We start from the raw sequence: 26,806 nt of genomic DNA, 5'->3' as shown, positions 1-26,806 counted from the left end.
CTCGGTGGACGCCCAGAAGACAGGCCAGCGACAGGCCAGCGACAGGCCAGAGGGAAGGGGTGCAGCTCGCTTGTTTACTGCGTGGTGCTAGTCGGGCCCGTGCACGACCCCGATTGGGGAAAGACCAGTGCAAGGCACCCGCCCACGACCGCCCAAGTCTCTCCAAGTGGCCGTTCTAGTGGCCCCCAGTGCCCCCCAGTGTCCCCCCCAAAGACCAATTGGAAGTGGGGTTGAATGAGTTGAGGTGACAGCAGATTGGCAGACAGCGCGACCACAACCGGTACGTACCTCAAGGTCCCCTGTATTTCGTCTCCTCTGTTCTTTCCGATCCGAGACCCGGGGTGACCGACTATCTGCTGAGGCATCCAAACATCCAACGACACGTCTAGATAAAGTACCAACCACTCCATAAGAAACCCGGGAATCCAAGGCATGAATTGCAGGCAATGGTGCTGAGCTTCGGGAGGCTACGGACTCTCTGACAATCGGAGCCGGTGCGGCACTGGCATCGAGCAGCCCTACCGAAAGCCAATGTCAAACACAGAGCCTAGGAGTGCACCAACATGAATGGCATTGGATTGCTCGGCACTGATCCTCAAGCACTGACCGAAAATGCTAAATTGCTAGTGGAGCTCAACATTTGCAAGGGGGGCTCCATTGCTGCCAAATGAGCTAACGGTGTGCCTGAGAGCTATCAAACGCAGATCAATTTCATAAAGTTCACAAAGTGCACTCATCACTGAAAGCATAGGTGACTGACGATCGAGGCATTATCTTTTGCAGAATAATGGTAGCTACATAAACTATCATGGCCACAACACATTCCCTTAATGAGCCTTGACAACACCAGCCGCATCGGCTTGGGCTGCGATTCTCTTCTTGTAGGCCTGGACGTCACCGGGGAACTTCTCAACAGTGCCTCCGTCACACACCCAGAGGGAGGTGCACACTGTCTGCAACATGGTGACGTCGTGAGAAACCATCAGAACACCACCCTGGAACTCCTGCAAGGCCGTAGCGAGCGCATCCATCGCCTCGATATCGAGATGGTTAGAAGGCTCGTCAAGAACCAAGATATGCGGGTTGGTCAACGCAAGGCAAGCAAACGCTACACGCGACTTTTGACCACCGGAAAGCACCGCCATCTTCTGCAGGCCTGTCGTGCCCGTGATACCAAAGGCACCCAGTTGTCTGCGGTACTCTTCATCCGTCCGGCCGGGGTACTCCTTGGACATGAAGCCAACCGCACTCATCGTCAAGTCAAGGGCATCAACATGGTGCTGGGCAAAGAAGCCGACGCGCAGACGGGGGTTTTGCGAAATGATACCCGACGTGGCCGACAGCTTTCCGATCAACAACTTGAGAATAGTTGTCTTACCCGCACCGTTGGGACCGACGATGCCGATACGAGAGTCCAGTTGCACGTCGAGATCCACGTTGCGTAGCAAGATATTCTCCTTTGTGTAACCAAACGTCACGCCCGTCATCTGGATAATAGGGGGCGACATCTTCTCGACATCAGGGAACTTGAACTGCACGCTGTACTCTGTCTCGGGCGGCTCGAGTACCGGCATCTTTTCGAGTTTCTTGATACGTGACTGGGCTTCGGAAGACTTGGCCGCGTTGTAGCGGAACTTGTCGATGAAGGCCTGAAGATGGGCTCTTTGGGCCATTTGGTTCTCGTACTCTCTCTTCGCAGTCTTCTTGCGTTCCTCGCGAGTGGCGTAGAAGGACTCGAAGTTGGCACCGCGGTAATAGTCGAGACGCTGTGAGTGTTGGTGAATGATATCTGTCGCAATCTCATTGAGGAAGGCTCTGTCGTGAGAAACCACGAGAACCGTGCTCGGATATCCTTGGAGGTAGTTGGCAAGGAAAGCAATAGAGGGGACGTCCAACATGTTGGACGGTTCGTCGAGAAGCAGCAAGTCAGGCTCGCAGAACAAGGCTCTGGCCAACGCCAGACGCATACGCCAACCACCGGAGAAGGTCTTGGTGGCATTCTGTTGCTTTTCGGCAGAGAAACCGAGACCAGCCAAAATACTTGCGGCTCTTGACTCGGCCTTGTCGGACTCCATCTCAGCAAGCTTGCCTTGAATGTCACCGAGCCTGCCGTCTTGAGCTTCTCTTTCCTTGTCGAGTCTGGCGGCATCGGCTGAAGTATCGGCCATGCCCGCACGTTGGGTTTCGATCTCTGCCAGCTTCTGAGTAATTTCCTACAAGATTGTCAGCATAACGGCACTTTTCCCAGAGATTTGTAAGTGCGCATTACTTACAGTCTGCTCCTTGAGAAGAACCTTGCGCCACACATCGGCATCAAGCACAGCTTGGATTGCAGGGGTATCATCACCGGTAAGCTATGCAAGTATTAGTATACAACAGAGACGAGAATGGCCGGCATTCATTCTTACCTCCTGTTCGACGTGAAGAATGGTAATGTGAGGCGGAATTGGCAGTTCTCTGCGAGACAGAGCACGAAGAAGCGTAGATTTACCAACACCGTTGTGTCCAACAAGACCGTACCTGTGACCATAGGAAAGGGTCAAGTCCGTATCGGTCACGATGCGCAGGCCACCAATGGAGACATCGATGTTGTCCAGCTTGATGTCCTTGGTCTTGTTCGCGCCAGAACCACCCATCTGGAGAGGGTTGACAGCCATGTAGAATTCCTCGTATGACTGAGTAGACTCAGGCTCGTCGAGCAATCTGGAAGCCTCATACTCAACCGTCTTGAAGGTCTTCTTCTGCTGCTTGGCTGCAATCTTGCGCTCGGCCTTCTCCAGCTTCTTTCGATCAACCTTTGATTCGACCTTGCGAGCGTTTGCAGACTCAAGATCGACAGCTCCCGTTGACACGGCCAGAGTGGAGGACATGTTCCGCTGAGAACTGACTTGGAAAGTCTCATCAAGGCGTCTGACGGCCAAAGGACCGCTTCGCAGTCCTCCATTGGACTCGGTGTACTTCTCTACCCATTTTCCAACGAGTTTCTCAATCTTCTCCTGGAGCTTAGCGTCGGGCTTTCCAGAGGCAGAGAGCAACAACTCGGTGACAGTGGCGGCTGCCTCGGCGAGTGGTGAGACGCCAGACTGCTCCTCCTCGTCCGAGTAGATCGTTGATGCGTGAGTCAAGTACCCGACCGAGTACTCGGAGAGCACCGGGTCGATGTTCGGCAAGACGGTTCTAATCTCGGCATCCATGGTTGCAACACAAAAAGTTGTAAGTTTGTGGTGGCGGTGATGGTAGAAATTTGCTTCAACGAATCTGTTAGCGATGCAGAGCTATTGGCTCTGCGACAGTCGATTGACGTGAGATAAATGAGGTAGCAGCAAGCCCAGAATATTGTCACTTTGCTAGGCTATTGCAACTGCCTTATGACGACTTCACTTGTGATCTAGATGCGATATTCACGACAAGCCTCAAAATGTGGACCTTGAACCGAGTGCCCTGACCGGGCTTTGAGGTCTAAATCGGGATAAAGCTCGGCCCGTTAGGACGTCCTTCGAGGCGGCTTATGTCACCTCGGCAGCGTCCAGCGACTTCAGGCCGATGTCTAGCATTCTGACCAATGAGATGTATTGCAACAACACAGCAACACTGCCATTGAGGCAGGTGCAAAGAGGAAATGAACTCCTGCATTTGGAGAATGCTGGTAACTGCTCTTGAATTCTGAATTCAGAAGGAGGCAAACAAATGGCACAATCCAATGTTTCTCTCCGTCAACCTTTCGCGAATGAACGATATTTCAAAGTCTTTCAAGGACCGACTCAGACTTATTGTTGTCTCCCTCTTGAAGTCCCGACAGCATGGATAACATCGCCGATTGACCTGACACCATGGAGTCGGCTGAGACAAACGGGCAAAACGGCAATTCTCGACGCTCCATCCGTACGCTGTAGACGCTCTATCGAAATACGTCTTAATTGCCACCGCCGTCACCGACATTACATTGCCGAAAATGGATGAAACCCAAAGTCTCAATTTGACATTGGCCAGCTGAAAAGCATTCGCAGAGTCTAGTCTAACCAACACCAGCGAATGGGGAGCCGCGGATCACCGAGCATCGAGCTGGGTACCCTTGGCCATCGACGCGACTTGCGGAGATGGACGAACAGCGTGTAATGTTTCGCGCAGCTGCATGTAATCGCGTCAGCCGTAGGACGCACGCGACGACCTGCAGAGGATCGTCTATTCATTTGTCGCATGGCAACCAATCAGTCTCTGACACTAGGAGAGGGAAAAAAGAGCCATCAACATGCGAAAGTTTCGAATGTCGTTGGGGGACTTGGCCCTGCTCACGCCATACTACGTCCGCCATGCGCTGGAGATCCGTCCGGGGATCCCAGTTGCAGGTTAAAGTTATTTCGATGTTCGATGCTCATTGCACAATCTGTGCAAACTCTCACCAGAGTGGACACGCGAAGACGAAATGGGATATCATCGCCGCAATCAGTGTCTTGGATGGAAATGAGCCATGGAGATTCAAAGGGAAAAAACAAACGTTGAAATGAACGAAAACGAGATGGCGGCTGCAACGCAGCAACAACAGCAGCAACAACCAAAGCGAAACCCTTTCGACCTCACTCGTAGACGGCGACAGAGAACTCGGCCTCGAACCGGACACAATTCCGCGTCATCCTATTCAGTCACGGTTCGGTCATTGTCTCCTCTCCATGGCCAAAAGCGGACCCAACTCCAACCGAAGTTCAATGTGGGATTCAATTCCCGAGTTCCGTATCACGTTGGACGCTGCAGTCAAGTGGGAACATCTGCTCACGGTCAAGGCTGGACTTGCTCCTTCAAAACCTTTGCCCTACCAATACGACCACATATTGGCTCCTGTTCCCGCTCAGAGTCGCATGCGAGACAGATCGGGCAACCACAGAGCTTTGCTTTAGGGGTCCCCGGAGCAAAACCTTGATTCCGATGACACTGGCGCGCAGTTCGTTCCCACATCTACCACCCTCTCTGGAGTCTGTCCTACCTTGATTGTTTTCTGTACTGGGGCACTCGTACTTGCGAGATGACGGACCAGGATCTATCTGACTTCTGCCCCTACCAACTAGCAACGGAACAGTGATGAGGTTGATTGTGATGGTTACGATGGCACGCGAATCACACCGAAATTCAAACTTCGTTCAACGGTGATCCTCCGTGTTGGGAAAGGCCATGTCCAATTGACTTTGGCTACTCGACTCCCTGCGGGATTTCTCTGGGGCGGACCTAAATCAAGAACACGCGCCTTTTTTTTTTGATATTGGAGGCTCTTTGCCAGGCTTCCCTGTTCAGACTCCAAGTATGGATCAAGCATCCACCTCTGTCCCACTTTGGCGACTCTGCATCTGCCTATCGAGATTTCGTCATTGGAGAGTCTGTCGGCACCAGAACCTGTGCCTTTTTCTGGTTCGACGGCACCGCCGCACCGGAGAATCGGAACGGCAGCGCCAAGGGGGTCGGGTCCCATCGTTGAGAACGTTTCCCGTCTGGTTTGCGGGAGGGAAAAGATTGCGGGCAGAACGATCTTCACAAGCTCACATCCAGTCAATGGGGGGGGCCGTGGCTCCTTTGGCGAATCCTTTGGATGATGCAGAGGACTAAGTACATGCACGATATTCAATGGCAGGTTTTTTCTGACTTGTCGTGCAGGAATCTTGCAGGACCTGCAGAACACACTCATCAGCTGGTCGTCTAGCTGCATACCGTTCCCCGGGAGCGGTATAAGGACAGGTTCCGACGCAGGCTTACACTATTTTACTATGGAGTCTGCACAGGCGACCACCGGGACGTCGGCAGACCGGACCACAACTTGGCCTTGTCGCATTGCCTCTTGAGCTCTCCCAGTCTACCCTCCTTCCGAGTCTCCATACCGATTCCCACGTCCTCGTACCGAACCCCGCGGACCAAGAGAGGCTTTGATGGTTTCAAGTTTCACGCGGTTAAATTGACTAGCAGGGCAACAGTCTGTGTGGGATTGTGAGGTGTGCGCTGGTCCTGGACCTCTGGTCGAAACCCTGAGCGCTATCGAACGTCCTCTCATAACCTACCAACCTCCTTCATTGGTCGATATTCGATGCACACGTTGCATGGACTAGCTTCCCAAGTCGCGACATTGCCTGGCATCTGGATGGATTGAGATCCCAACTGGTCTGCGGCTATTCTGCACCATGCCTTTCTTTCTTTTTCTTCTTCTGTCTTTCTCAGATATGAAAAGAAGAATTGCAGGTGAGTTGGAACTCATCAGTCCATCGGAAGCTGCTCACCCCATCATAAGTTCTCAACTTATAACCCTACTTGGTATCTCTCCGGGCCTGGGCGTCGACCAAGCGACGGAGTAAAACCTCGAAGCAATGTCTTGGCAGCTCCTACTGGTCAATTGGCTTACGGGCTTGGTCGGCCGGCCGTGTGTTGTGTGCATGGAGCAGCTACCTGCCTGAACCTCGATTCTTGTTCTATGAACCGAGGGACAAAAAACACGCAATATTACCCTCCTTGCCTCGCTTCTCTCTCTTCTTGAGTCTTGCATGGATGCGCAAGACGAAGAATCAGGTCATCAGGAAGACCAAGTTCACCTCATCGGGCGGCGCCAATGTATCTGGCACCAGACGGCTTCGCTTCGTGTTTCTTTCATTGCCGGCTCTAGTTGGAACGGTCGTAAAGGCCGGCGATGCGGTAGCTTCGTTATTCTCGAAAGCTCAAAGCCGGATCATGCACTACCGGACATTTGCTAGAGCTTCGTTCGGCCCAGCTTAGGGCGCGGCGAGAAGGGTCCTTTCTCTACTTTAGCCTTGGACCCTTGGCTGCTCGAAAATGTTAACAATGTCTTGTGACGATGAGGTGCTGAAGCTCTCGGTCAAACATTGGGAGAAAGACAATTTGGATCATTTGTGTCACCTCGAAACGCTCAAGAGCTTCTCGCAACGGCAGCAGATGGGATTGGCCAAGGCTTTGTCAGATCGTTCCTCCACCCCCCGGTTCCCGAATCCCACGATAACAGGGGTCCCGTGGAGCGAGCTTTCCCAAATACATCTTTTTTGTGCCATGCCGGATTTGCAGATGCAAATGGCGGGCCACATGTCGTAATTCGGCTCTAGTTTCGCTGTCCATCTCCCTTTCTTCCGACTTCTGTTGAAGCTCAGAGATTGGGCAGAAAGCTTTTACGCTAGAGCACCAAATGCCAAGTACGCCCTGCCCGCTAAAGCAAGCGCTGCCTCGAATATGGATGAGTGCGTTTGGCTGACGAATTGGACACCATGAGGCGTTCGGGTTTGCGGTATGACGGGATGGGCGAAACTTGGAAAGTTTGCTGCTAGCCAGGCGGAACTAGGACTTTTCCCGCATGTTTTCTTCATTTCTCTGTACGGACTTACGGTACTCGAGAAGAAAACATGGCAGTGGTGCGGGTGAGTACCGACACGAGGTCGCTGCAAACGTGCGTGCTCACTGCTCAGTGCTTCACAAACCAGCCGCTGCAGTTTTTCCTTCGCACTTGTCTTCTTTTTTTTTTTTTTTTTTTTTTTTGCAGATGATGGCTGGCGGAGAAAGAGACGTCGGAGTCGGAGAGAGAGCCTCACAAGAGATCGTCGTCTTGACCTTGTCTTGTCAGACCCTCTCTTTTCCCCTCCCCAGCTGGATTGCCAATGGCATGAGCGGGGGTGAAGGACGCATTACGGATATTAGTGTATCCCAAACGACAGTTCGAAAGGCGACATGCTGATTGGGCGGGTAACCCTGAACGAAAGAGTGGTTCGTTCCCCCAAGAGAGCAGAAACATCTTCATCTATTGCGTCGGTGGGGGTGAGGCTGGAGTGATGTTTGATCTGGTATGGAGAGGGGTGCCCGAGCCTCCTCACCTCAGTCTACTCGCCACTGTTGATAACCACCGCTCTTCTCAGTTCTCAGTCATCTTCGTATGTACGTCTGCGAACGATAAAGAGATGGAAGGAGCGGGGTATGAAATGGAACGTCTGGGCAAGCTAAACTCTTCTGACGTCGGCAAGGACCAGGGCATTAAAGTCAATAGGTAGTCCATCTCGGTCTGTCTCAAGACATGGCATGCGCATGTTGAAACGACGTGTTCTGCGGTATCACCTAACAACAGCCAGGTAATGATGTTTGTGACGGGCCTTGCGTCGTGGATCACACAGCATGGGGGGAGGGCCCCTTCCATGCTGTTATCTGTAAGTGTGCGTATGCCGGTTCGGGTAGGATGTTTACTTGTTTTGCTTTTTGTGTGTGTTGTTGTTTTGGTTTGTTGTCGTTGTCAATGGCTGTCAGGCAACCGCAACTCAAAACACAGGCCGGCAGGTGGCCCACCAGCCGCGGGCCCTTGCTCGTGGATACTAGATACTGGATACTGCGTAGGCTCCTCTCTTGAGTCTTACCACCCATGTCACCTCGTCACTGTGGGCGGGGTGGTGGTTCAACTGGTGGTCAAGACTCAGGTCCCATCCCATCACAACATCAGACCGGCGGCCAGCCCGCTGGGTCGGCGGTCTGCCTGTCTCTGGGGCATCGTTTCTTCTTTAACCTGTGTTGTCTCGCTCAACCACGCGGCTTTTGCTGATGAACCGCAGCACAAGATCTTAGGATAACAAGCAACATGCTGCACGCGCTGTGAGTGCGTGAACGTCTGTGTACCAGGGTCTCACAGAGATCGCCAGTGGCAGCATCGATACCACGAAAGCGAGATACATCGCCCCCCGGTGGCCTGGGTTTTCAGATGAGATGACGAGAGAGAGAGAGGGGGGAGAAAAAAAGAAAAGAAGAGCACAAAGGGCCCCGGCTTGTTGATGCATCGGACCAGCTGAAAGAAAATACCGGGAGGCGGGGAAAAGGACGAGGGCCACTTCCTCCGTGCGTAGTGCCGAACTTTATGGGCTCTGTGGCTGTCGGATGGAGTTGCATCGTCTGGTCTTTTCTTTGGAGACCTGTTTTGTTGGCCTGGCTGATCTCCAACACCGATGCTTCAGCTCCATCCCCCGCACACCGTACCACGAAACCCCATTCTTTCCGGTACATGTAGTTCTGCTTGCTGCTCCTCTTCCCATGGCCGTCTATCAGCGTCCGGTAGCTTACGGATCGCCGTTGGCGAGTGGTAGAGGCGGAGGAGTACGGAGTAGATTGATGGCGCCATGTTGGTGGTGGTGGTGGAGGTGAAGACGACGGTTGCAGAAGAAAAAGCTGCTAAAACCGAGCCGGTCTCTGCGAGATCAAAGGGTCTTCCTTGGTCGACTTGATAGGAAACGGTTCGCGGTATTGTTTACAAGTCTCTGTCGACTTGCTTCACGGTCCCTCCTCCACCCTAGGACCTGAGTCCTCCGCACGGCTGCGAATAAGGAACAGACCGTCTGGACAGTCTTGTGCGCTGACAAGATAGGCAAGGACTCTTCTGCTTGTGTAAGAGGAATAGAGGATGTGGTCATGGTCGTACCGTACCTTTTTTTGTTGAAACCTTTTCCAAGGAGGTGTGGCAGTCCAAGATGGTATTGTATGTCTCGAGATGAGGCAAGTCAACGGCAGATGGCGGCATGCTGGTGCCCATGGGCTGAATAGACGACGGACAACAACAAACTTGGCAACGCAAGTAGGCATCGAATCTCGAGATGAGAGACAGAAACAGGCAGAGTTGCTGCAGGTGTCAGAAGTGAAGCGAGCGTGGCTTGACGCCGTGCAAACGTGGTCGGCGACACGAGCTGAGGATTCATAGGTTATGCTGTGCACGGTACAATGTCCACAGAGGCCACAAGACAGATAGTGTCGACGGCATGTCGCCGCCATGCGGCCTGTCTGCAAGTTTGATGGTTTGAGCGTAGATGTATCTGTACTCTGTAGGTAGGTGTTCCCAACGGGTTCACAGACGGGCTCCATCAGTGCTATCCGCTAGCAATGGTAGGCTGCCGCTGAATGAGCCTGAATTAAAAAGATGGCGAGTAACAGCGAGGAAGCGAGTGCTGCGGCGCTTCCGGGGATCGATACGCCTGGGTTTCTCTCCGAGAGTGAGGGGGCGCTTCTGAGCTCAGGCATGGCCCCTGCAAAGGATAGTCTTCCGTCAGCTCTTTGAAAGCGCCGGGAGTTGTTGTGGGCTTCTTGTTGTTGTTGTTGTAGTAGTCGCGCGGCGGCCCCCTTCGGATACACGTACCATCTGCTCCATGGTCATCGGCAAGCAACCACGCGAGAGTTAGGCCGGGTCAGGGAGGTGATTTTTCAAAGCAAAGGTGGTTCGAGTGAGACCAGGTTGATGTTGGCAACTTGGCAAGGCGAGAGACTAAAGAGTCCCAGACACGGACAAGCGTTCCAACTTCAACGGACGTGTGTTGAATAGGGCCACGAGGCGGCCTGTGACCCTTTTCCCTGTCATTACAGGCCCGGTCGAGAACGCCAAAAGTTGGTATTTGAGGAGGAAAGCAAAGCAAGTAGTCAGGTATTAGTGAGTGTACCGTATCCGTAGGCAGTTGTCGGGTGCAAGAGTGTGGGTTACTGAGCCTGCTGGAGTGTGCCAAGGAGATGAGATAGCAGGTCTCAGCCGATCTCGCGCTAGGACAGGTGGTGTTCTTTCGGTGTTTCTTCTTTCCACGCACCCACGGCAGCCCGGATTTCCCAAGCCCAGATAGACGTTGGCTCGATTGGTTTCTGGAATAGCCTCTTTGTGAAGTGGCAGGGGGCTGGCACCGGTAGGCTGGTGGCAGTGGCGAGAGTAGTCCCCCCCCCCCCCCTCTGAGCAGTGTAGCATCGGTACGGATCAGAGCTGGTCTGTTTTGGGTTGTTTGGAGAAGAGGGGCGTCCATGGAAGCAACAAAGAAGCATCGAGGCTTGGATGGAGGCTGGACTCGAGTCAAGAGTGTTGCAGAGGGGCTTCGTTGAGCATTCTGGATATTACTGCTTTGGGTACAGTATTCTGGAAGTGTACCTTTTGTTGCACCCGTAGGTAAGGTATTTGGAGCAGAGAAGACGGGAAGGATGAGAATGAGAAGCGGAACAGAGATGGAACATGGCGGCTGGTTGGCGCTGCCTCACCATGCTGGAAGTTGCGTAGCGGGCGAGAAGGAGGAACAAACGAGACGAGGACAAAGACAAGCAGCGGTCCGTTGCAGGAAGGATTCCGTCGGGCAGTTGTAACTTCTGCTTGTGACTAAGAAGGCGTGGGATGGGAATTCAAGTGAGGTGTGGTTTGCTCTTGAGCCGGGCCGTGTGCTCAGTCCTGTTGGCTGTTGGTTGTTGCGGTGTGTTATCAACAGGTTGAGCGTGTTATTGCCCGGGTCAGCATGGGCAGGTTGTGACAAAAAGGAAAGAGAGTCGTGGAGTTAGTTCCAAGTCAGTTATTGCATCCGTACTGCATTGTGTAAGGAGTGAGTATTACATACACAGCACTGCGTAGAAAGTGTACGAAGTGTGTAGGAATGAACAGGAGGCGTTGATTAATGGGTGAATTAATTGTCGTATTGTGTATAACATTGATGGCACTACCCACGGTACTTAGATTTATTGCGGTACATGAACCAAGCAGTGAATAAGGCAAGGACGGCAAGTACCTGGTAGCTGAGGTGCATTACTGCGTAGGAAAGCAAGGAACGGCCCAATGGAGGGTGCAGGACATCACAGGCAGGTCCCCTGGGTGCTGGGCGCGGGCTTGCAGGTCCGTCATTTTTACCGGGGCAGCGACTGGCTCGGAGCGTTCAGCAGTCATCTCCTGCTGCTCCACGCGTCCACGGCTACTGGAAGAGAGGCGCCAGCGAGGGCCACTCCTGGCCTTAACTCGTAGCGATGGCCCACTCGCCGTCCCAGGTACCTTATGCACCTGCAAACATGGATAATGCCCTGAGAGTGGACACCCGCCTGCCTTGAATCCTTACCTAAGGTACCTTGCACCACAAAGTAGTCAAGTACTTCAGAGTTCAAGGCACTGGGCTGCGAACAGTCAGCAGCTATCGGTGCATATTTGCCCAGTGGCTCTTGCGCGAAAGGTAATGAAAGGTACCTCCTACCCTTCCCAGGCTGTACTCCCATCTCTCCAAGTACTAGGGGAATACGTACATGACAGCAGGTACCTTAGCGCAGGTATTGGCCCGCTTGCCATTCCCCATTCCCCCCAAGCTCCACTTGCTCTCATTCTCCCATCTTTCTCTCTTTCTGCCCGTGTCTGTGTGTCTGCGCATCTGCCATCTCCTGCCCGCTTTTGTTTATGAAAAAAAAAAAAATACAACAAAAAATACAGGAAAATTTGACAGAGACGAAGAAAAAAGGAAAGAAGTCAAGCAAGGGAAAGAGCAGTAAATAACACAAACGACAAACCACAACTACAGCAACGCTTTCCAACCGAATACAGAACCAAGAGTACCTTACAATAACAACTTCATACGGATTACGGGATACAGACAGACACAAGCAAAAAAGACAAAGACGTACTCGGTCGAATCTCTGTCACTGTATCTTCTCCCCTCCTCGGCTGCCCCTGGCCCCCTCCACTCCCACTTACTACTGTACATACTGGCAAGCCTTGCCTGCGTCTCCAAATTCCCGATTCCTCCAAGACGATCCACGCCCACCCTACCCTGCTCGGCCGCCAGTCAGACTTCAGTCGAGACTCAAGACTGAGAGTCTCTAGCTCAGCTAGCCTGGTCTATCCCGGTCTTATCCTCTCTGGGAACGACGACCCTGCTTCTTCTTCTTATTCTTTTTGTTCTCCATTATCCTTACCATACCATACCATACCATACCATACCGCAGCGACCTGTCCATCCAGTGTCCACCCTCTCTATACTCGGTTTAGCTGCCAATTCCTCGACTTTGTACTCTGCCATAACACACAGAGACTGCTTTGTGCTCTTGTCTGCTCTGCATCTGCATTGCTTCCCTCGTCGTCCATTCCTCTTTGACCTCTCTCCGAACCTTGGACTTTTTGAACCACACCCAGCACCGACCGGCATCAGCACCGACACCTTGACCTGGACCTTGACACCTGGACCTGGACCTGGATCCGGACTTGGACCTTACTACCTTGACCATCCGAGAAAACGAATGAATCAACTCCCACGGACACCATACACTTCACCCACACCACACCAAAGCCGCCCACCCCGTCTGCCCGTCCACCCATCCATCCCGTCTCCAATTCCACCCACCTTGCTCTCCTCCTCACCCACTCTCGAACTCGCCCTCACCTTACCTTAACTTACCTCTACTTACCTACCTTCCTACCGGGACGGGTCCTTACTTCACCTCACCGTGTCCGGGTCTGGCTTGATCTGACCTCTACCGCGTTCAACCCGCTTGCGCGCTTCTTCCTCCTCCTTCCTCCTCTTCCCTTCTCTTCGGTCTCCAGCGTCCTTTTCTTTCCATTCGCCTTCTATTCTGGTCTAACGGGGGGGTTTCCTGGACCCATTGGCCGTATTACTTGATTGTCCGAGGGTCAATCCGTCTGTGTGAGATCACGGTCGCTCGACGTGTGTGCGATTCTTCTTTCGCCCTACCGATACAGCCCTTTCTCTGTCTCGGGCCTCACTCTCGCTCTTCAACTAGACAACTCACCTTACGTCCACCACCACCACCACCACCACCACCAGCTCAACTCGCCAACGGCTCTTGTCTAGGATTTCTTTACTTCGATTCGACCTTGCTCCCCTGTTCTCTCAAACTTCTCAGTCTTTTTCTCTCTCTCCCTCTCTCTTACTCTTTCCCTCTCCTGGAATCCGTCTTCTTTCTGCCCGCCGAGACCGCGACGCAACCCACCCACCCACACCTCGCAAATCACAAAGGCTCGACACGCGCATTCCTCACCATACGACCCGAGAAATTGGCCCATATGTCTTGACGATGCTCACCACGTCTCTCGAGAGCATCCACGACTCTTCCGCCCGCATGCCCGTCTTGGGCCTCGTAGCCGTAGCTTGGTTCTCCCGCGTCGAATAAGGCTCTGCAATCATGCAGACTGTTCCCAGTGTAAGTTGGATTGCCTTCATGCTTGCTTACTAGCCTTTGCCATCCACCCCGACAGGCATCCCCCCAACACCTGCTTGGATCACAACCACGCGGATACTGTGTTGCGCATGCTTTCTTCTCCCGTAGACACACCAATTCCCGCCCTATATGGGTCTTCCTCATTTCCCATATACTCCTCCATTCCCATGCTTTCCCGCACACAGCACCGGTGTCCCTGATATCTTGTTCTTCTGTTGCCTGGTTCATCCCATCTTGCCTGCTGACTCGTCGCCTCATTAGCTCGTGGGAACTGGCACTGCCGTTGCTGCAGCGGCTGTAGGTCTAGTGTTTGCTCATCCCGACGATTCGAGTTCCACACAGTCTTCTTCCAACAGGAGGATACTAGTCTCAGACCAAGACATTCCTCCGAATCATCGACTGAGCAGCCCGCCCGTCTCTTCCTCACGGCCCGGCACCAGTTCTGTTGCCCAGCTGCCGGTCCTCGACGACGCCCGCTACTCGCCGCTTCCCACCCACTTCTCCTTCACCTCCAACTCCAACTCGAATTCAAACCCAAACGACGCCCCGGCCGAACCCTCTGCGCGCCCTCGCCGTCCTCTCAGCTCTCACTTCAACTTTGCGCCTTCCATATTGCACAGCAGGAGAGCGTCCTACGTGAAGCAGGGAGACCAAGCAGCTGCGCCCTCGGTCAATGAGGATACGAGAGACTCTGTTTCCTCCAGTGGGTCCTGGATGAGGCGCCTGTCACTACGGCCTTTGTCACAACACGGAAGCATCAGATCGAGTTTGGGTTTCGATAACCAGTCTGTCGCTTTCTCTCACGGTTCCGCCGCTCCGATCCTTTCGCCTACCGGTTCTGTTCCTCCTCCTTTGCCTCCGAATAAACTGGTGAAGCGCCCGCCCTCGGCACACCAGAATGGTCCTGTAATGCGCCGTCGCTCCAGGACACACCTTCCCAGTCTTCGCCGACCAGCGACGAGCCACCAAAGATCTGCCACCTTGCACCAGATCAATTACGACGGAAACCACATCGAGCCCATTGCAGAACCAAAGTTCTCCTTTGACCAATATCTTCAGGAAGCAGGAGAAGGCCCTGTGCCACCGCGACCCCAAGGCGAATCGACCTTACAGCAAAAATCAAAATCAACAACCAAGTGGACCTCATTTTTCCACAATCGCAGAGCAAATGTCATTGCACGGAGCGTGCCTGACCGTATAATTGACCGGAGTCCCAGCACCCGATCGGCAACAACAAAACGCATACTAGTACCCGACAGCCAAAAGCAGGATATTTACTTAATAAGGAGTGGCATGTTGGGAGACTCGGTTGCGCCCGTTGAAGAAGCCCTGGTTCTTGTCGAAGATCCCCCATCAGCCGTCGACGACACAAACGAGGAGGCTCATTGTGAGAAGGAAACAGAAAGAGAGTCGCAAGAAGACAACACCCCGTCAACACCAGAAGATACACCGACAAAGCGCACACATCGATCGCTTACAATGCATTTCAACTCCCCAAATTGGATGCCAAGAGCTGGCAGCCTCCGACGAACAAAACGCGGGGCGGGATCTAAAGGTGGTGGTGGTGGTGGGAATAAGCGGCATGTGTCTGCGCCTACGACGACATCCCCCGGCCAGGCGCAAGCGCAAGACAACAACCTTGTAGCGGCTACAGACGAGTCTCAAACGTCGCCAAAGCATCACCTTGCCGCCAGCCTAGACCCCACTTCAAATACGCACCTCAGGACGCGCAGTCGCAATTCTTCGTCGCCCTTGCCGCCGCTTTCACGTCTTTCCAGCTTCAACGTCGACGTTTCTAGACTTGGCTCCTCGTCGGGAGGCGTTACTCCATCTCCCCGCTCAATACATCCCTCTGGCAGTTCCCAGGGCTCGGCAGCGCTAGCTGCGTATAATCGCAGCGCTACGACAGACCGTAGTTCGACCATGAACAGCTCCGATTTCGATGCTAGATTTATTTCTGGCGATGATTATGACACGGATCTACAGAGCGATACCGTCTTTGACTCGCTGCGAACTGCCGAATCCGATCGCAATCGTGCAGCGGAAACCCCACTCGACCACATGTTTGATGAGTCGCCACCAAGCACTGCCGGTCATCCCAAGGCCAAGAGGCTGTCCATTCAGGAAATGCTCAGTCACTCGTGGGATGCTAATGAGAGAATCATGGAAGAGGACGAAAACATGCCGACGCCGGTCCGTGTTCATCATGAACCCAGAATTCGTACCGATTCGGACACCATGGCACCGCGCTACAGCTTGGAACGCCCTTCGAATGAGTACTCGCTCGGAAGCAAGGACTTTGGTCGCCTGTCTATCGAAGACGATTTCGATGAAGATTGGGCACGCGACGAAGACGAAATGGCCTACAGCAACCAGCTATCGCCTCCTAGCTCGATGAACTCGCGTGGCGTTAGCCCTAATTTGCGCATGGCGCTTGCCAACATTAGCGGTAACGGCAACGCCGATGCAACGCACGACCCTAGCGAGAGGCCGAGAAGCAACATATTTGACTGGAGTGAACCAACCCAAGAGAAGACCGACCTTGGCAGCTCCTTCAGACCAAAGACCGCCTATGGAAAGCAAGAACTTGATATCAGAGGTGGTCGCGCCGCTATCCGGATGCGACCCTCAGCCATGCACGTCCGCAGCCAAAGTGTGCCAGTAGTCCACGATCCTACGGACAGGGGACCAGTGAATCCCAAATTCGGCACCTGGGGCCTGAGCAGCAAGACTGTCAGCGAGGACTGGGACGATGATTTTGAGTTTGGTGGCAACGAGAGCGAAGACAAGGAAACCGAAAACGCATTCGCAATGGTCGTTCCCGCCTCCATTCAAGCGTCACAACCTAGCCTCAAGCAGCATTCCGGCCACATCAGAGAGCTCTCGCTGCTCGTCAACGATCTCAAGCGTTTGTGTCGCCATGGTCGAGATCTGGATATGCTCGGCGGCTCCAACGCAGGTCTCTGGGAGGAAGCCGAAGGCATCATTGCACTCGCGTCACCTGATGAAGATGAGTTGGAGGGCATGGACGTGGACTCGTCCTCTATCATGAGCGGATTCGACGCTGCGTCGCCGGACCCCATCGAGAAGGAAGATCCCTTTGATGAGGTACACGAGATCAACGTTTCCAAAACAGCCGTCATTCGTGAACGCCCCGCTGGTCGTAGACGTTCGGTCTTCTCTCCAGACGACGACATCTTTGGCGGAAACAGTCCCGCTCCGGATGAGCTTCCTCCGCCGCGACCCAGAACGCCGGAGAATAACATCAATATGGGTGGCCACGACGTTACCGATATTGTCAGATCCGTCCTGGACGCCATGCAGCAACGATCCGTCTCCGATGCCGCTGCCCGCGACGACAAGCTGCATTTTGGCACCAACAGCCTTAAGGCTCTCGTCAAGCGCGCAGGCGATCTCCGGGACATCCTGTCAGAGGTTATACGCCGCGCAGACCAACTTACATCGAGCCCTGCCAGAACACCCCGGCAGCACAACGATAGCCCGGCCTTTACCAGGGTCTTCACCCCAGAGCATACTCCGTCCCCATCCAGCCCGCCCAAGAAATTGCCTCACAGTAGAAGCGCAAATTCTGCACTCGGTCGTGGATCAGTTGACGCTTCGCCGTCAAGCGGCTTACAACGGATGCAAATGATGACGGTCAGCTGAGATGAGGCAAGAGATGTTGAATCACAACATCTGAAACCTTGACGGCGTGACGGCCTGTCCGTTCTTCTCGGGCTACAACAGCCCTGTACATGTACGAACATTGTTGATTTTCTTGTCTGCATAGCGACGGTTTTGGGGGGTTTTCAGTTGGGGGTTTCTTTTTGTCCCTTTTTCTTTCACTCGATGCCGCCACATCCGACACAAAAGACAATCCCGGCAGCTTTTTTCGACTCGATCGACTCGGCCGAATGGAACGAGCCGCCAATTCTCTGCACTGCGACATCTGTGGCTGGCAACAAGCCTTGTAGACAGATACATATTCCAGCTTTTCCAGCTGGGTTTCCCTAACGCTTCTTTATTATTTTCTTACCAACGAGAGAAGGCTTATGACGACGTAATCATGTACGATTTCGCTAGGCAAGTCCTCAAGCCCAGGTTTAATGGAATGCCATGGCAGGACAAGCACCCTCTGGCGAAGGAACGGGTGGATGATGAAATGGGAATGCGAACGAAAACAAAACAAAAGGGCAAGGAAATGAAAGAGGAAAATGGAAATTGGAATCAAAGCATCGCGCACGACACGTGATCCACATTGCGAAGATGGGCCATGTGCCGAAACAGATATCTACCTCAGTTAGAGACCTAGTACTCTTTTTCAGCTAGTTCTTGCAGTGGCATTATGCCATGGGTAGACGAAGAGGCAAAAACAAAACAGACAGGATCAGTTCATTGGTCGGCCCATTGGTTATATCTCACGGCTTTTTTACCCTCCTTTTTTCGTACATGCTTTTGCTTCGCGTATGGTGGTCTTTTTTTCGCTTCCATTCCATCAGCTCATGATTACAAGACTGTACATGATGGGCATATGTTTCCACCCTCCCTCCCTCTTTCGCCAGGCACCATGTCTTTCTTATTTGTTTTGGGAGGCGTCGCCATACCTGGCACGAATTCGCATCGTTACCAGGGCTCATCCTCTTTCATATCATCTCTTCACTAGCGATTTTCGTCAGGCGTACTCTTTGACATGGTTATGATGGGAAAGGAACATGGATCATGACGGGCCACAAAATAATGCCAAGTATTAATTCCGGGCTTGTCAAAGTGGAGAAGGACCGAGGGAAAGGCTTTCGTAGGGTTCCTTTTGAATAATGATGATGCACGTTTCGAGTATTGGAATATATATATATATATGATGGGAGTAATGACGTCGCTGCGAAGAGGGATAAGAAGTAGGAAAAGACGAAGACGAAGACGAAGACGTCGTAACATGAGACTTAATGAATGGCAAATAATTTCAGAGTCTTCTCTTGCAGAGTCCTTCGTTTTTATGTGGAATGTGACTGTCGCTAGAACGAAGGTGAAGACGTTTTGTGTACGAATAGTGGAAGGATTATATGGGGCTGGGTAGTAGTCGACGATTCGAGTTGCAGCCATCAGGGTTCTACTACCTTACTTTATTATATAGAAGGATAGGCAAGGTTTAGGGAAAGAGAAGCAAAAGATGCAGTGTACTCTAGCCATCTTTAGATTACCATTTGTTGTTGTTCTTTAACTCTAGATAGAGTTGACGGAAACTCCTTTGGTGGTGTTGGTTGGAGGAAGCCCCATACGTCCTAGGTAAATCCAACTCTACGGTTTGTAGCCGGACCCAAATCTTCGAGTTTCCAGGGCTATTCTTCTTTGGATGATACATGACAGGTTTGATTGAACTCAGCTGCCTAGGTAAATAGAGACAGGTAGGTGGCTCGCGCAACATTGGAAGAAACACGACGGCCCATCGCATGGATAGAATGGATCTTGATATTGGAGGATCCTCCATTTCTGCCGACTAGCTTTCCTGTAGTGTATGGCCCCGTGTCTTGAAGAGACAATGACATTCTGACGTGTGTGACAAAAGGGGATGATATTACCACGTTACAAGAACACACACACACATAAACACACGTTACTGATCCTGGGAAACAAGGTGGGAATACTTCAAGCTTTTGTAGCTACTAGACAAGATAAAAAGAAAACCACTGTCTGAGTGTGGGTGTGACTGCAAAAGTCATTTCAGAAAAAGAAGGGAATTTCCCACAACCTCGCGGAAACAAAACGCTATGTTAAAGGACCACTGATTTCTTCGTACATCGTGTCACCGATTCCTTTACCTGAGATGACAATCTCAGGTCCTGTTTTTTCTTAATTCTGGATATCCATTTCCAATCTTTTGTCCACAAACACCACAGCAATTCTTCTCTCATCCAAACTGGATGATCAGATCCTCCTCCACAGACTGCTGAGCCACGTCCTCCGCGATCCAGTACCGTCCACCGCCCAGAGGCGTAACACTCCGGCTTCTAAGCTCGGCACCGTAGACGTTGTTCCACATGGCTTGGCCGTCAAAGCTGACGAGGCCAAACGTGGACGGGTCGGTGCTGGTTCCGCCCATCTTCTTGGTGCGCTTGATGCGCAGGCGGCGGGATTCCGGGTCCTCGGACTTCATGGGCGTCGTGTCGTGCGCGTGGCGCCGGGGCTTGGTGGGCGGGATCCACATGATGCCCGTGTCTTTGGGGACGGTGACGACGGGGGCGGTCCAGAGGGGTACGGTAGAAGAAGGAACCGAGGCGAAGAAGATTGGGTTTGCAACGGCGGGGTCACAAGTGGTTGTTGTCGTCACGGAGCCTGCGAAGGCCGGGTGAGAGGTCGCTGCGTTGAAGAAGGATGAGATGACGGCTCGGTTGAGAGCCTCTGCCCACTCTGACGGTGTGGAAGCCTTGCGCACGAGACGCGGCGCAGGAATCGCGCCGATGGCCTCGTTCAGAGCGGCTTCCCATTGCGCTGACGTCGCTGTTGTGCGGCGGAGGGGCTCAGGCTGGGGGGACGGCGGCTGAGCGGACATTTGGGACTTGAGGGAATCCCACCACGTCGGTTGCTTGACGGCAGGGACCTCGGGGAGCGGCTCAAAGTCAGAAACAACTTCCTCATCGTCAGATCGTGTTGATGCGGTGTCCAGAGACGGCGTAGAGCGGCCGGATGAGGCGCGGGAGCTGGGTCTGGCGACGGCGAGGGACATCCAGTCCTCGACACGGGTCTCTGCGGGCGTAGGGACCCAGAGGCTGAACGACTCGAGTTGAGGCAGCTCCTCGGACGTCACGCGGGCGGCGGAGGGCATGCCGAGGCCGACGGGGAGAGCCGACGTCGTCCTGAAGCACGCGCGCTTGTGGCTGGGGTTGAACAGGCCAGTAGATTCTGTGTAGACGACGGCGGGCCTGGCAGCCCACATGGACGTCGTCTTGCTCTTGCGCTGCTGCTGCGGCTTGCTCCAGAGGGGAGTGTTGGACTGGGCCACCTTTTGCTTCTTTGCAGGCGCGGTCCAGAGAGAAGTGCTGTGGATGACGGCGGGCTCTGGGGGACGCTCGCGGACGCGGGCAGGGGCGCTCATCTTGTCGAGGTAGCTTCCCCAGATGCGGGCATCGGGTTGCGGAAGACCTTTTGAGGTGCGACGGCTGATGAACTGCTTTGGCTTGGGTGTCCAGAGAAGGGAGACGGGCTCCGGCGAGGAGAACTCCTCGGCGGCGATGGTGATGACCATTGAATCGTTCTTGGTGTCGTCGTTGCCCTCGGCTGTCTTCTCGTCCTCGGAGTCTTCGTACTCCGACTGAGAGCGCTCGGAAATGTACTCCTCGGCAAAGGACTCTGGGCGGTATGTCATGGGCTGGGGGAGCAGACTGTTCTTGGATGGGACCTGATCCGACTGGAGGAGACTGGCGATTTCCCAGAGGGTGGTCTCGTCGAAGCCGTCGTCACTGTCTTCGTCGTCTTCAATATCAGACACTTCGTCGTCGCCTTCTTCCTCGTCGTCGTAGTCGTCAAAGAAGGAAGAGGAGTATTCTTGAGCTTCGAGTTGCTTTGCGCGGGCTTCTAATGCGGCACGTACTGCAGGTCCACCAGTTGACATAGTACCGGGCATAGCCATAAACATATGACTTGGCCCACGCGGTTGGACGGTGGCGGTGTCCGACTTCTCGCCCCAGGGAAACTGGAAGATACCGAGCGTACCTCTCTTATCAGGAAGGGGTTGCGGGCTCTCAAGGATATCGGGCAACAGTGTGACACGCTTGCTACGTCTTGGTGGGCGTTGGGTCAGGGGACGCTGGGGCTGTTGGAAGTTATCCTTGATGGGCTCAGGGCTCCAAGAGACACGCCAAAGTCCGGAGGTGGGCCGTAGCTTTTTAGCAGCAGTGTGATCGGGCTGCCAAAGTTGCGAGCTCACGATATTTAGGGGATCGGAGACCTTGCGTGTCGCAGGGCGAACGGAGATACCAGGTAAGGCGTCGCCTTGGGGGGAAGTAACTTTAGACGCGACGCCATGGTTTGCGGGAGGAGCCCAAAGCAGCGGTGGTTCGCGCTCAAAATAAACTGGCGAGTCGGGTTTCCACAGACATTCTGGGGGTGCGGGAGCTCGCTCGTTCGGCATGAGCCTCGCGAGTATCTGAGCGTCGACACCGTCACCACCGTCGGACTCTTCGTCGGTGTCCGGTGGGGTAGGACTGCCAAGCTGCAACGCCGCAGCAGTCGCACTCAAGGGCGCTTTTGAGACAGACAAGAAATTGAGGTTTCTCTTTGCCAATAGTTCGGAAGCGTTCTCCATATACTCCATTTGAGCATCCGCAAGTCGCTGTTGCCAGAGACTGGTGCGGTTGTTGTTGGTGCCGTCAGAAGAGAGGGAAGAGGCGCTTAGCGTCCTCAGATCTTCAGACGACGATTTGCTCATGCTGCCCATCCGAGCGCGACGGGAATTGCGCCGGTCTAACGCAATGTTGTTGCGCTGGGGAATCTCTTGCAGCGACTCGTCAATCTGAGCAAGGCTTCGTGAGTTGACAATTGCAGACTCGTGTTGCGAGTTGCGGACCGATGTCGTCCCAACTGTCGACATGGAGTCCCGGCTGAGACCGTGCTGCATCTCGTGCCATTGGTTCTCTTGCTGGCCCATTTCAGCCTCCAAAGATTCCAGAAGACGAATCCTCTGTCCCTGGCTCTCGTACGAGTCGCGGTTCGGCTGTTCCAATTTCTTGAGTTGCGCTTGAATCATCTCGTAAGCATGCTGTGGTGACTCCAACGGAGAAGGTTCTGCGGCGTGCATCACGATCGCGTTCTTCTTGACAGGAGATCTGAGTTGAAGAGCCCTCGGAGGGGGCTGTCTGCGCGACTGCACCGGCTCCTTGCGCTCAGTGAATGTGATGCTCTCGTCACCGATGCGGCGATGCCAGCGAGCGCCTCTGTTCGCGAGGCTCACCTCTGGAAGGTCGACAGGGCTTTCGCGAGCCTCTTGCGGGGCTTCAACGTCCCTCTCGTGCTCAACAGATGCGTCGAGCATGATTGTCATAACCTCCTTGCCGTCATTATGGCTGATCATGGACAAGTCGCGAGGCTGGATCCACGTCGGCTTAGGCATGTGCGTAGCCTCTTGAATGTTCACCGGTACGACAGGTGAGTGGATGGATCCCCAATTTGTCGTAGTCTCCTCATCGCGAGTCCTGACCGTTCTCGTCTCGCTGAACTCAGAGAGACTAGGGTTGCGAACCGGAATAACAGGTGATGACTGGCGCTTTGCTCCATCGTATGCTCGCTTGATCTCCGCAGTGTCATTGACAGGTAACGCAGGAATCCAAGAATCGTGCTCATCTGGTCTTCCAGTAATAACGGAGGTATCAACGCTGAATTTGGAGGTGTTGCGGGGCAGATCTGGCCTGACTGACTCTTCGATATCAAGGATACTTTGAGTTCGAACGGACGTCTTTGTTGAGCGATCGGACTGCTTGGACTGATCCCGACTGCTTCCTGATTCCCAAGCATCTCTCTCGTCACCTCCTGAGTTGCTTGCAGGCTTGAAGGCCAAAGGAAGCATGGGCATCTCGGGAACTGGGGTCCTGGGCTGGACGCCCGTCTCAGAGTTGACAAGACCTCCCGGGAAGAAAAGTTCCATCTTCTCATCGAAAGTCATGCTCTTAGTGTCATTTGGCAGTGCGCGTACAGGCTGGTTACCGGCGCTTTTCGGTGGTGGTGGCAGAGGTGGTAGTTGAGTTGGGCTGCCAGGGTTCGACAAAAGAATCGATTTCCTGCTCATGATGGAACCACCTGACTTGCTCCGCCTGTGGTTAGGAGAGTTCTCTGCTGGGAAGATTTGACGGTCCTTGCCCTGCTGTCTCGGGATCGGGCGAGGTCTATGAACGACGGATCCTGATGACTTGAGCCCTGGCCCAGGAGACTGCATAAGAGGCGTCTTGGCGGCCTGGTTCGAAGCTCCCTCGATAATGCTTTGCACTGCTGTCGGGTCGTTGTACTGGATCTTATTCACGAACATGACAGTCTGCTCCTGTTGAACGGCGTCCTTGGGCAAAGGCCTCATGGCCATAGCCCTCGGGTTCGACGGCAGACCACCAGTCGGCCGTCGCTGCAAACTGCTGCCACCAGGCGTCTTGGGCGAGAGAGGCTTTTGCCTGGAAGGACGGATTGTCGGGTCAACGGCGGTCTGGATAGGCCAGGTTGGTGGCAGATCCGGCTTCTTGGTGGGTGACATCAAACGAGCAGCGCTCTTGGGCGGAGGCGGAGGCACGAGACCAAGGGGCGGTGACGCAATCGTGAATTCGGTCGCGGTAGAGGATTTCTGGCTCACGGAACGATCGAGGGTCTTTTGCGTCTTCTGGCTCATAGTCCTCTCCACGGTACGCTGACTGGCTGATCTTTCCATCGTCTCAAAGGGGCTCAGGGGTCTTTCCGGCCGTTGTGGGCGAGGCGGAGAGATGCTGCTCACGGGTACGGTCTGCGGGGGCGTGGCCGGTCTCTTTTCATTCTCGAGCTGCTGGAGGGTCTCTGGCATTTGCCTGGGGGATCTGCGTCTGATTTCCTCCACGCCGGGGGACAGCTGGGCGGACGAAGTCGTTGCGGGAGGGTTCGACATGAGCCCAACCGACCGGAGTTGTTGCGGTTCCGCAGGAGGCGACTTCAGCCCAATTTCCTTCCTCTTTCCACTCTGAGCACGTTTGAGAGCCTCTTCCGGAGTAATCGCTGGGGGCTTGGGAGCCGGGCGCTGCGCGTTGAAACTCGAATTCCTTTGCATCGAAGTAAAGTCGTTACCCCTCTTCTCCCTGTCGTTCTTTGCAGCCGTGGCGAGGTCGATGGTGGCGATCTTGCTCAGGGGGTTCTGCTCGCCGCTGTCCTGGAGGATCGGGTTGGAAATAGCATTCTTGATGTTCGAGCCCGGTCCAATCTTGTCGAAGATGCTCCGTCCCTTCATGATGTTAGGTCTCGCGTCCATGCTTCTGCTTTGCCTGGGAGGAGCCGTCTGCGCCCGAATCGGTGGGAAGAGCTGGCCCTGCACGGGAACACCGCCAACACCGGTAGATGCCTGACCCGGAGCGATGCTAGGCATGGTGGGTAGAGCGCCGCCACCTCCACCAAAGTCGACAGGCTGGTTGAAAGTCGTGACAGTAGTAATCGTGCCTCCTTTGAGGTCCTCGTATCGCGACGGCGGGTAGTCAGTGTCTGAAGTTGAGATGTCTCTGCTGGAACTGATGTTTCGCGGGGACTGAGCATCCGGGTGAACTTCTTGCTTTTGACGAGGGGGCAGCAAGACTCCCAGAGAGCCTGTAAGGATACCTGGGAAGTGTTAGCAAATTGACGCAGCGAGCCGAAGGCTTCTCACATACTGAGAAGGATAGACAGGCCAGTGGCGGGGAGGGCAGTTCTAAAGATTAGCTCTATGGTGTCTATGCCCAAAAGCATTGGGATACTTGTCTATCAAGATAGAATATGATTAGTTTCATGATACGTCAGAGTAATAGCGTGTAGAACGTACCGCCGTCCAGAGGGCGAGGGCGCCAATGACCCAGAAGATGGCCTTCTTCACCTGCGCGCTCGTGATGCCAATCGAATTGGCTCGGAAGGCGAGCGCAGCAATCACGGCGAAGTCTGTGACCATGACAACAGCACCGATAGCCAGAAGATCATTCCTGGCGACGCAGACGGTGGCAATCTGAGCCTTCTGGAACCCAACAAATACGGCGCCCAGAATGAACCGCACGCCGAGGACCGCCTGATAGACCATGGCGCTCGCTGGCGCTCTCGCGTTCGCGTTGATGGCCCATAACAGGAACTGCTCAATGGCAAATCGAGCAAGTTGATCGAAGATTGTAGTAAAAATTACGGCGACTTGACATCCGGCAGTCGAGGTTGGGTCGAGGGTGAGGCCGGTGAAGTCTATTTGAGCCCACAGGGCGGATGATACAAGGAATGTGATGAGGACCAGCCTCAGGCCGTCCCGAAAGATCTTTGAGCCATGGCCCTTTGCTAAAGGAAAGACGGCGGGCGTCGCGGCTTGGATGACGATTCCACTATTGATCAGGATGGTTAGCGCAAATGTTCTCCTTCCGTTCTCACGGTTCCCTCCTCTCTTTCGTTGTCTCCCATGCCTCCTTCTCGACCTCGAAGCTCCCAGCTTTCCCTAACTGACGTCGACGATGGAGTGGATGACGGGTGACTGACAAGATAAGGGCCGAGACCAAGGCCTGAACAATTCCTGGAATGAACATTTCGTTTGTCGGGGCCGCGGGCCGGCCGGGAGAAGAATCGAAAAAACCCAGTCAATGGGGGAATGTTGAAGGAAAGAGAAAAAGTCTTAGTGAAGGAAACGAATCATTGTGAGAATGCCTCGTACTATGGTAGCATTCCACGATCAAACAAAGACAAACATGACAGGAAAGATGCCCCACGATGTACACACGAAGTGGCAGATAGATGGTATGAAGGATGACAGGATGGAGATGTGTGAGGGCGCGCGGTAGGACGAGCAGAGGCGGCTGTCCTCTCGATACTCTTTCGGGGACGCACCAGAGTGGAGAGCAAAGACGGGGGGCACAGACGAAGAGGGAAGGAGAACAGAGTAGCCGGCAGACAGACAAACCGGGAGGGGGGTGTGTGCAGATGGTTGAAGGTCAGGTACGGATAGTCAGAGACTCTGAGCAGGTAGATCTGGATGTGGTTGTGTATGCAATAGAGAAACCTACGGCTGGACGGATAGATGGACGGTGGTTCTGCGGCTGCGTCTACGTATGGGCTGCCGCGCTGGAGCAAGATGGGGAGCAGGAAGACGTAACGCCAGGGACACACGATAGGGAGGCACAGAGCTCAAAGGGTACCAGCAGTACCAGCA

At 53.9% G+C, this 26,806-nt stretch overlaps 5 protein-coding genes across 5 annotated transcripts; 2 read left to right on the top strand and 3 right to left on the bottom strand.

Moving 5' to 3' along the window:
• Window positions 1-827: 827 nt before the first annotated feature.
• BDZ83DRAFT_756456 (ABC transporter) lies at window positions 828-3,194 on the bottom strand (the record flags this gene model as incomplete). The annotated part of the gene is made up of 3 exons (XM_060514750.1): window positions 828-2,213; window positions 2,274-2,354; window positions 2,409-3,194. 3 exons carry the CDS (start codon window positions 3,192-3,194, stop codon window positions 828-830), a joined length of 2,253 nt encoding a protein of 750 aa, XP_060360124.1.
• Window positions 3,195-4,805: 1,611 nt separating this feature from the next.
• BDZ83DRAFT_636302 (uncharacterized protein) lies at window positions 4,806-5,735 on the bottom strand. The gene has a single exon (XM_060509247.1). It carries the CDS (start codon window positions 5,690-5,692, stop codon window positions 5,093-5,095), a length of 600 nt encoding a protein of 199 aa, XP_060360123.1. The 5' UTR covers window positions 5,693-5,735; the 3' UTR covers window positions 4,806-5,092.
• A 2,306-nt stretch (window positions 5,736-8,041) lies between these two features.
• Window positions 8,042-8,647, top strand: BDZ83DRAFT_62330 (uncharacterized protein). Its single transcript, XM_060508374.1, has one exon. The coding sequence runs from the start codon at window positions 8,100-8,102 to the stop codon at window positions 8,583-8,585; it is 486 nt and encodes a 161-aa protein (XP_060360122.1). The 5' UTR covers window positions 8,042-8,099; the 3' UTR covers window positions 8,586-8,647.
• A 5,264-nt stretch (window positions 8,648-13,911) lies between these two features.
• On the top strand, window positions 13,912-17,613 carry BDZ83DRAFT_756454 (uncharacterized protein; the record flags this gene model as incomplete). The annotated part of the gene is made up of 2 exons (XM_060514749.1): window positions 13,912-13,929; window positions 14,209-17,613. The coding sequence occupies 2 exons, from the start codon at window positions 13,912-13,914 to the stop codon at window positions 17,611-17,613; spliced, it is 3,423 nt and encodes a 1,140-aa protein (XP_060360121.1).
• Window positions 17,614-20,638: 3,025 nt separating this feature from the next.
• BDZ83DRAFT_561237 (uncharacterized protein) lies at window positions 20,639-26,011 on the bottom strand (the record flags this gene model as incomplete). The annotated part of the gene is made up of 5 exons (XM_060503563.1): window positions 20,639-23,645; window positions 23,844-24,190; window positions 24,272-25,019; window positions 25,301-25,392; window positions 25,454-26,011. Coding segments are annotated over 5 exons (4,752 nt in total), but the record flags the coding sequence as incomplete, so codon positions are not given.
• Window positions 26,012-26,806: the final 795 nt, after the last annotated feature.

The sequence above is a fragment of the Colletotrichum acutatum genome (genome assembly GCF_030867785.1).
Source record: "Colletotrichum acutatum strain CBS 112980 chromosome Unknown BDZ83scaffold_127, whole genome shotgun sequence".
In the NCBI taxonomy this organism is placed as follows: domain Eukaryota; kingdom Fungi; phylum Ascomycota; class Sordariomycetes; order Glomerellales; family Glomerellaceae; genus Colletotrichum; species Colletotrichum acutatum.
The sequence above is the reverse complement of the archived record's forward strand: the minus strand, read 5'-3'. Positions and strand labels throughout refer to the sequence as shown.